Source organism: Chaetura pelagica, unplaced genomic scaffold, assembly GCF_000747805.2.
Source record: "Chaetura pelagica isolate M959 unplaced genomic scaffold, ChaPel_1.0 scaffold423, whole genome shotgun sequence".
NCBI classification, from domain to species: Eukaryota; Metazoa; Chordata; class Aves; order Apodiformes; family Apodidae; genus Chaetura; species Chaetura pelagica.
The window spans coordinates 586960-597451 of record NW_009952686.1 but is presented as its reverse complement, the minus strand read 5'-3'; the positions used below and the strand labels follow the sequence as shown (position 1 = coordinate 597451).

At 39.6% G+C, this 10492-nt stretch overlaps 1 protein-coding gene across 1 annotated transcript in view; it reads right to left on the bottom strand.

Moving 5' to 3' along the window:
• Positions 1-1058: 1058 nt before the first annotated feature.
• The window catches only part of ANKRD32 (ankyrin repeat domain 32), a 39869-nt gene continuing 30435 nt past the window's right edge, over positions 1059-10492 (bottom strand). The window contains exons 14-18 of the mRNA XM_009993784.1: positions 7505-7674; positions 6891-7015; positions 4570-4662; positions 3973-4155; positions 1059-1543 (exon numbers count right to left, since the gene is read on the bottom strand). Of these exons, the coding sequence (XP_009992086.1) occupies positions 1059-1543; positions 3973-4155; positions 4570-4662; positions 6891-7015; positions 7505-7674 (1056 nt within the window). The remainder of the gene's footprint in view (positions 1544-3972; positions 4156-4569; positions 4663-6890; positions 7016-7504; positions 7675-10492) is intronic.

Genomic DNA, 10492 nt, shown 5'->3' with positions numbered 1-10492 from the left:
AATTCTCACATTAAATGGGGTGTAATTTTTAATGAGATCCATACTTAGTGTCAGAATCTGGCACCCACTACATACTTACACTGTCTCTTCTAATCCTTTGTAAATTCCTCTGCCAACACAACTAGATTTTTGCCACTGCTCCCACTGGCACCTTTAGTGGAGGGAATCCCAGGAGTGTTAGCAGATCATTTCACACCCTGCCCATGTAATGAGTATGTCAGACCTCAGGGCAGAGCCAAAAAGACCCTGCCTTGTGCTGAGGGTGGATGTAGCCCTTCGTGGCACCTGGAAGCAGCAACACGACCTGATTGCTTTAAAGCTCTGGTTGGTGGCACCCACTGGAGCCCTGCAAGTCACTCGGGTACCTGGGGCAGGCACCGCGCGAAGGAACACGAGCGCCGTGCTGAGGAGGAAGATGATGATGCCCCACATGCCTCTGAGTGACCACCTCTCACAAAATATCATGGGAAAGCCTAGTGCACTGACTCTGTAAATACAGATACGCTACCTTCTGCTTTGAGTTTCACAGGATGTGATCAATGTACACAATGTCATTTTAGTTTTTATGAGACAAGGATAAGTAAGACAAAAAGAGAAGGAATCTGCTTGTCCATGTTTTAATAATACCAGTTTTATTTAAACATATAGGCACAAGCCTTACTCAAAGAAGTCAGTTCACCTTTGAGAGTCAGTCCCTCTGAGAGACCAAACTCAACTGTGACATGAGATGGGTAACAAAGATTCCTGGGACAGAAAACACAAAGTTCAACTAACTTGGTGCAAATGATACAGCACCCTCTGAGATGGTTACAGGCACCCAGATCTCCCAGACAACTGGAAGGCACCTGAAAAATTTTGCCTAAAAATGCATTTAGTGAATGCACCTGACTTTCAGATTCTAGTTGAGGTAAGTATTAGCAACATGGGAGATAATAATATGCAGGGCTCATGTAGGTCTGTGAAATTGTTACTTTGATTGCCAGAAAAAACATGAGCCCAATACTAAGAGGTTTCACAGTCAAGATCCAACCAATGTAGGTCTTAACTGCTAAAAATATTTAAGTAAAGAGCTGACATGTCTCTACCATGGTTTCCAGAGTTGCTAATAAAGCCTTCACCTGTTCTCTAGGGAAACAAGAGAGACTTGCAGATATGTCTTGAAGAAACTGTGGCAGCTTCTGAAAAGTTTCTTTCTCTCTAAAATACGTATCTACTAACCAATCTGCAGAAAATTTATTGGTCATCTTACAGTTCTTATGAGCCTTTACTGGCAGTCCATTTGAACAAGCTGCCTCTCTGAGAGTTAAAGTAAAGGGTGAAGACAGATTATAAACTAAACACAAGTTCAGCAGCATCTTATTAAATAAAATCAACCACAGTTCTATCTGCTGACTGCAAAAGTCTTGTTCTGTGCGTTGAGAAAAGCTTTCAATGTTCTCTTCTGGATGAACAACATTCAAAAGGTCTTGCTTTACTGCTATGGACTTCACATAATCCAGTGGTGATTTTCCATTGGAGTCCCTCTGCTGTAGAAGGACTGGTCCTGCAGGGAAAATATAAACATTAATAATCACAGCAGATTTTATTTGGCAGCCTAACAAGATTCTAGTTTTGGTTTTCACCAGAAGCTAGGACTCTGTTTAAATTCCTTTTTGTATTGTCACGTTGATGTAACTGATGACTTTGCAATACAATTTGGAACATGAAGAGGATACCCTTTGTAATAGTTTCTTTACAGTATTGTCTGAATTTTCCTCCCAGTTTGGCTAGGTTGAAAGCCAAGGATTATTATATAGCAATGGAAATGAAATTCAAGTGTTGCATATCCTAAAATTTCAAGTAACAACACAGACTGTAAAATTGTAACGTTCTATTTTATAGAGCCATTTATTTGCTGAAACTGACTCCTAATTAAAGGCACATCACTATGATGGTCTTTATTTCCTTTCCTGGATGGTGTGGCCAACCTTGTCCTAAGCAATGCAGCAAGGTAAACTATTGAAGTAGGAAGTCCAGTCTGCAGGAACAACTGAGATTCAAAATTTGGTCTTAACAGACTTCTCAAATGCAAAAAGTAATTAATAAATAGATTAGAAGTAAGTAGATGGTACACATTTAATTTGTTCAGATTATGATACATTATTTTGGTACTTCCTGTTTATGAAGCTATTACTGTTTAAACAGATGTCTTGGTAAGTTTAAATAAGGCTTCATCAGTTAAGAAAAAATGAACGCAGTTACCACACTACAGGTGGTATTATTCAAAGATAAACGGATCAGGAACCTTCCTATGCAAATTTAGGTTACTATGCTAGAGTAATGGTGCCTTTTGAACTTGAGCACTTCTTCAGAAATACACTTTAATTACAAAAGGTAATGCACTGCATCACATACCCACGCTAGAGGTTTTAACTTCGCTGTGATTGAAGCTGTGTTGTGGTACTCCATCACTGATTACATCATTAACTTTTCCAAGGGGAAGGCTTTCAGGAAGTGGAAAAAGTTTTTGCAGAGACATGTGCTAAATCACTGAGCTCAGTAAATCCACACTGGTCAGAAGCTTTCCACCACTGTCTTGTCAGCTGTTTGGCAGGCGCAAACCCCAAGTGTGACAAAGGCAAAGATAAGGGCACATGCAGCCTTACGGTTGCCAGAAAACCTTGATGAATACAGGTGCAAGTAGAGCTCTTCCCCTAGGACACCAGGATCAGCAGCTACCTATTCTTCACAACAGCCCAGGAAAAAGGCACATCTGTCAGTGCAATGCCATTTCCAATTGAGGTGCTGGGCTTACTATAATATTGGCTATTGCATCACTTAGACTGATGGGTCTGAGCCCAGGTATTGGCTTGGCATGTCAGATACATGGTTCAGTAGATATATAAAACACCTGGGAGCCACAGAAGTGAAGCTCAGCAAACACAGAGGTAGGACTGCAGAGGAATGTATTGATTATCAGCCCGTGCCTGCACAACAGGCACAGAAATAGCCTTTAGGGGGCAGGAGAAGACTGTAAATACAGAGGGTCTTACGCCAAAATTTTGTTTCTCTGCCTTAATTAACAGGTCATGTAAATAAATAGAGGCCATTCTTCCTCTTCAAGGCTATAGGTAAAATGACTTTCATCAAAAATTTTGGAGGCTGCATAAAATGTAATGTACAGAGATTAAACTGACCCAGGAGGTCAATGGTAAGGATATCAAAAACACTCAGTAAGTGAATTAAAAGAAGGAAGAGTTGACATCCAAGACCATTCTTGGCAGTTATTTTTTTTAAAAAAAACACATGCTAAGGTCATTATATTGATACAGTATAGTTCAAGACAAGATTTAAGTTCCCTGTCACTGAACAAAAAATACTGTTCAAAGCATTTATCATGTGTCTGCCTAAGGGGCAATGTATCTTTTTTTAGAAACTAAGGCATCCCTCCCACTATCATCCCTAAACAGCAGTTACCACAATTACAATATAGATTCCTTTCTTAAACTAATTACCAAGCTAATTGTGTTCTTCAAAGACCATCACATTAATTTTCATAAACGCTGAACAGATTTTATGTTGAAATACACGGTTATATAGAGATTTGCTGATCTATTTTTGCATCACGGTAAAAATAGATCAAATCAAAAGAAAATACTTAGCTTCTCTTGGTGACTAGGTAATCTTTATCCTCATTAATCAGTTTGGAGAGTATAGTTACAATGCATGTGGTGTAAAATGTAGAGTAAAACCATTACCACATTGCGGGAAAAACAAAAAAAGGGAAAATCCTGGTTAATTTCACATTCAGTTGTTCAAGATAAGTGTGGAAACAGTATTGCTTTAATTGTGACCAAAGTGGCTTGGCTTAAAATCATTCTAAGACAGATATCTCACGATGACAACTTTAAAGCAGCTATGAAGGAGAAATGCCACCAACTCCATACGGAACGGATGATTTCCCTGGAACCAGTCTAGCATCAGTGCACTCACCCCCGTGCCGAAGGAGCAGCTTGCCAATTTCTACGTGTCCATTTGACAGTGCATCATGCAAAGGAGTCACCCCGTCCACTTGACTGAGCAGGTCTACCTCTGGACAGCGCTGCAAAATCTCGCGGACACACACTGTGCTGCCATGGTTACAGGCTTCGTGCAAAGGCGTCCAGCCAGCATAGTCTGAATTATAAATCAAGGCAAGTTTTTAAACAGCAGAAGTAGCACTAAGATGCTAATAACGTCACTCATTAGACAGCAAAACATTTGTTTTTGTTTTTTTTTTTTTTTGTCTCTAGGACCTATCACGGCTACAGTAGCAGCTTGTGGTTTCCAAAGGAGAAATTCTACTGGAAAACATCTCAAAGAAATTAAATAGCATGATTAAAAATCAATAGCAGACGTGATGTTACAGCTGACTGTAGTTGTAAGTTAACCCTTCCCCAATGTTTGCTATAAACTCCTCATTTTGTGCTGTTTAACATAATAATGACCGTTTTAACAGTATAAATACAAACTCTATTACCAAAAATATAATAATACAGTTTTTTACCTGGCTTAATTTCTTACTTCTGTAGAGAAAAATGAGTAACTTACCTCTAGCATTAATGTCTACTCCAGAGGAAGAGAGAAGCTGAATCAATTTCTCCACTCTGTTATTCATGCAAGCTCTATGCAGGGCTGTCTCTCCTACCATAAAAAATTAATAGATTACACTAGACTAGGCAAGATAGCAACTAAAGAAAATAATCAAAGTGCCTGGAACTAGGAGACCTGGCTATCTGCCAGAAAATTCAGTAATGAGTAAGATTCTTCCTTTATCCTTTATAAAGATCTTTTAAGAAAATAAAATTTAAAAAAACCCACAACAAAACACAACAAAACCAAACAACCCACAGAGCTTCTGTTCCACCAGAGATCCGGCAATGAAACTGTATTGCAAACGGTTTAACACAGGAATTATCTCCCCCTAGTTCAAGGTTTAAAGCTTCAATCACGCTATAAAAGCACCAAGTGAACACAGAACACAAAAAAAAAACAACCACCAACACAAAACCTGGGTTTTGAAGCAATAAAACTTTTAGAGTGCAGTTGCCTTCACTTAAATTTATTCATGAACCTACGTTAAAATGTATGGTTCTTTTTACACAGCATTTATAGCTTAATTCAAATGAACGTTTCTGGCTAAGCACGAGTGCCTCTACACACTCCAGTATAATTCAGAACTTCAGATCCGTTAACAGATGGTTTGCTGCTTCTCAATAGGCTGCCTGACTTGGCTACAGTAGCAAGGGAGGGGGGAAAAGAGAGAGGAAAAAAAAAAAAAAAAAAAAAAAGGAAGGGCCCCCACAAAAAAAAAAAATTAAAAAAAACACACCTTTTTTTTCTTTTTATTAGTTTTGATTAAACTCTATGAAGAGGGCTTTCCAAGTTAGGGATGGAATCAGTTGCTAAAACCAGAAAAAAGGAACTTTAGTTCAGAACAAATCAAAGCTTTGTATGAAAAAAAAAAAAAAAATGAAGGGCTCTTAATAATACAAATAATGATAAAAAGAAAATCCTCTGGAAAACAAAATCCCTAAGCTTAGCACCACGTAAAGCTGAAGTTAAGTGTGAAACACTGAACAGCAAGCTACCAAGAAGTGATGCTTACATGTAAAGAAACCATTAGTTTCTGCATGATAAAAACTTCAGACCCATTCTGTTTTGCTTTCACTACATGATGAGGTTTGAACAAGAGCCAGAGGAAAATCTCAATGCCAGGTGAAAGATGATGCAACAAAACATCTCATAAATGAAAAATATCTCAGGCCAAATCTCTCAGCTTTTGTGATAAGATTTACATGGTGTATTTTGCTGTATTAATATCTTCACTATGTAAATCTGTCAGCTCCATACTCATTCTTTCAACAGAAGATAGTACTTACAATTTTGGCAGGGGAAGAATAGAAAAGAAAGCAGCGTTGTTTGCTTTGGGTTTTATTCTGCCCTAGTCCTTCAGCTCACTTTTCTTTGCAGAATTCAGCATGTAATAATTCACATCAATTTTACTTGCAACAGCGATAAAGAGAAAGGGAACCAATTTAAAAAATGCATGGTCTGGCTCTGTTACTGAAGATCTCTTAACTCCCCAAAGAGGCTGAGGCTTTTTTTCTCCTTCAGAGTTTATGATACAATTCTGGTTTTAATTTTTTTAACTATCCCAGCTTGCTTTTGCCAATTTTTTCTACGCCTTCTCTTGGGTGACATATTAATATAGCTGTGTTTTAAGTGATTTTGGTAAATTTCTGATTATGAAAATGACAAAAGGTACTTCCAGCAAGTTCAGGTAAAGGCTCATGTAAAGTATGATTTATTAAATCTATGGAATAAGTAGGAACCAAACAAATTGCTGCAGTGCTGTTTTACTCCTTAGGTACTTGGGATCCAGTATAGCTAAGACAAAAGCCAAATGCCTTTCATAGTCTGGGCTGAATGCCTGGAAGAAAACAGTCCATATGCTTAACACAGCTATGTAACATAGCATACTCCTCAGTCTTTGTTCACAAAATGTCTAGGACTGAAAGAGATGAAGACTGAATTATACTTTCAAATCAGAAAACGTTGATCCTACCAAGCACAGGTTGAGGTGGATTAGCAAAGTAAGGCGGGCAAGACTGGAATGAGCTCACACAAGCTGTACACTCTATTTAATAACTGGAAGGGGGAGGGGAATGAAGGAGGCAGCTTTATTCCACCATATATACAATTCCTGCTTTTACATAGACATTGAAAAAAGAAACATGAACCATAAGAAAGTAATTATTGGGCATAAGCCATCGTTTTAGTTCAGCATTCATCAGGACTAGATTTTTAAACCTGAAACTGTCAATACTAGCCATATGAAGATCTTAACATAAATTAGATATCTAGAATACCTTTAGAATTTCTCCCGTTCAAATGTACCTCTTCAGCCAAAAGGTAGCAATTCTCTTTGGTGCATGAAGCCTCAACTTTTGTTTTTTTTGTCCTCTGCTTCTTTGTCAATGGAGAGCTTAAGTCACTGAAAAGAGAGCAAAGGGGAAAAAACTAAAATAGTTGTTTTATATTTTAAGATAATGTATGCTTAATGCTTCTAAATGTGTATATACAGTGTACTTAGATCTACCCATTCCAGAGTTACTTCTGGAATGTCTTAATTACCTAATTTCTATGTCATTTATTTATAACTGGATTTAAAACAGTATCAAAACTAAATTATGGGCAATCTAACTTTCTTCAGAGGTAACTCTATGAAGAGTTCCACTTCTGTATGTACCCTTTAATATTAGGAAAATAAAACTACATCAGGCTGCACATACACCAAGATGGAGGATGGGGAGAGAAAGAGGGAAGCCCAGCCAGAGGTGTTAGAGGTTTACAACAGAGCTTTTTGTCAGCTGCAGTAATTTGTAGACAACAGAACAGGTCATCTAAAGTTCAAGAAATGTGTCAGGTCAGAAGCTGTCCCCCAAAGCAGAATAAAACTGGTGATGTTATAGGTATTACTCACGGTAGATCAGGCAGCTCTTTGACTTGGTTCTGCTTATCGCCATTTAGCATCTGTAATGCCCTTTGAGACCCAGGGCACAGACGTTTCCCTCTTCTCTTTGTCTTTGCACTGTGTATCCTTCCTCTCTCATGCATCTCTAGCTCTCGTAAAGCAGGCAAATAGGAACCGACCTGTTGCAAAAGTAACAGTTTCAATGACTCTGCACACAGTAAATTAAAGGCAGCGTTTTGTTGCACTTCACACAGAGCAGCCCTCCACCATCCACAGCTTGCTGCCCCTCAGCTTTTACATATATGATCCATGAGTGATGGCACAGATATGTTGTTTAAACGGATCTGCTGCTATCTCTTCTTTTTTTTACCTTCTTTATGTTTTTATACTCACCTTTTAGGCTGGCCTCAAGAGGTGAGTGAGCTGTGTTTGAGCCAGAATAGCAGGAAATTCTAGGCCTCTCTCTTGGGTTTTTAGTAGCTGAGAAGGTTTTGATCATTTTATCTGGACATAAGACTGAAGTGAAGCTGATTGATTCTTAGGTACTTTATGAAAGTATTCACAAAGTACCTGCCTCCAACCCAGGGAACAAAATTCAGGGAGCAATCTGATGAAGAAATACTGCCCTCCTTCATCTGTTTTAAGATGAGGGGTAAGACTGAGTATTGTGAAAGCAATAAGCTAGTTAACTCTTAGATGCTCCCATAAAATTAGCAGAGCTTTAAAGGTTGCATATATGATGGCTTCTTTCCAGTAACAGAGAACTTCCAAGCCTTCTAGACTGCTCATTTTAAAAAGTCATATAGCCTTCTGCAGTCTGGCAAAAGCACAGGAAGAAGTCCAGAGAGGGGACTTGTTCAATGATTACACAAGTACTATATCCAAAGAAAGATGGCGAAGAAGGCTTGGAGTATCTAGCAGATCACTGTAGACTCTGCAGGCAAAGAGCAAGGGGTGAGAGACATTTACTTGCACTCTCACTGTACATTTATGGCCAAAGAATCCACAGAAAACCCCAGCTGATAAGATGTTGTATGAGAGGAGCTGGCAAAATTGGACAACAGTTAGTAATTATGGTATGGAATGAGAAAGGAGATAGGGCAATATTAAGTAAAGGCACAAAAAGGACATGAACTTGTTCAAAGCACTACAAAAATTTACATTTAAGTAGTTGCAGAGAGTGATCAGTAGTCATGGCAATACTAAAAATAGCAGTTGCTGCTGCGTCCGTGTTGGTAACATACATTAACATTCATTGGTTGAAAGGAAGAAGTCAGAGTTGTGGTCAATGGGACAGAATCCACTTGGAGGTCTAGTGGAGTCCCTCAAGGGTTGGTACTGGGATGGGTACTATTCAATATTTTCATCAAGGACCTGGATGAGGGTATAGAATGTACCCTCAGCAAGTTTGCTGATGACATTAAGCTGGGAGGAGTGGCTGACACACCAGGAGGCTGTGCTGCCATTCAGAGAGACTTAAGACAGGCTGGAGAGTTGGGCAGGGAGAAACCTGATGAAGTTCAACAAGGGCAAGTGCAGAGTCTTGCATCTGGGGAAGAACAAGCCCAGGTACCAGTACAGCTTGGGGGCTGAGCTGCTGGAGAGCAGGGTAGGAGAAAGGAACCTGGGGGTCCTGGTGGGCAGGAGGATGAGCATGACCAGCAATGTGCCCTTGTGGCCAAGAAGGCCAGTGGCATCCTGGAGTGCATTAGAAAGGGGGTGGTTGGTAGGTCAAGAGAGGTTCTGCTCCCCCTCTATTCTGCATTGGTGAGGCCACATCTGGAGTATTGTGTCCAGTTCTGGGCCCCTCAGTTCCAAAAGGACAGGGAACTCCTTGAAAAGAGTCCAGGGCAGAGCCACAAAGATGCTGGAGGGAGTGGAACATCTCCCTGATGAGGAAAGGCTGGGGGAGCTGGGTCTGTTGGGCTTGGAGAAGAGGAGATTGAGGGGCAACCTCATCCATGGTTACAAATCTGTTCAGGGCAGTCCTGGGCCAGGCTGCCCAGGGAGGCTGTGGAGTCTCCTTCTCTGGAGACATTCAAACCCCCCTGGACACGTTCCTGTGTGATTTGCTCTGGGTGCCCCTGCTCTGGAAGCGGGTTTGGGCTGAGGGATCCTTCCAGGTCCCTTCCAACCCCTCAGATTCTGTGATTAAATATGAGATACATGGTTGGTTTATTTTTAAAATTCTGACAGACCTTTGTTCAAGCTCTGGTTAAACACGATGTATTAATAAACAATGATCTCTGTTCACAACAAACTCCTGCAACATTCAGGAAAAATGTATGTATGGGAAACATAAAAGTATAAATTTGCTTTTCTCTGACTCTACCTGTAGAATTGTAGGACATATGGAAACAGTTACAGATTCCATATTCTGTTTAGTTGTTAGCATTAGGATTATTGAAATGAGGTCCCATGTTTGGGTATGCCATTACATGTGATCCTGCATTACCATGCTGCATCCTGGCAGCAGTCAAGGTTTTGAGAATTCCTTTCACAGCTTTCATCATGCACTTCCTCACCAACTACGAGAAATTGTGATTTGAAGGCAGGAAAAGGTCTGAAAGTGGAAAGTTTAAGAGGGGGAATTCACAGGAATACACTGTTGTTCAAAATTACAAAAACTTGTGTGTAACAAATGCATGGACTCAGCAGAATAATAGACTGCCACCTTTTAAAAAAACCTGAAGGAAAAGATAACCCAGGAAAATCACACTGCTTTTGGCATTTTCCTTAATTACAAATGTAACATTGCAATCAAGTCTTTACACCAGAGATTTAAAAAAAGCTATCCTTCTGACTTTTCTTGTTAACTGAATGTAAACAGATTAATCAGGTCTTACAAGTTCTCCAGCAAGAAAAATCTTTCCATAGTTTTGAACCAAGATCTTGGACAAAGAGAAATTTAAATGCAGTATTCTATCTACAGGTAGAAGACAATGCATGCAATAAGCATGACTGTAGACCACAAAATAAAGATATTTTCCAAGACTT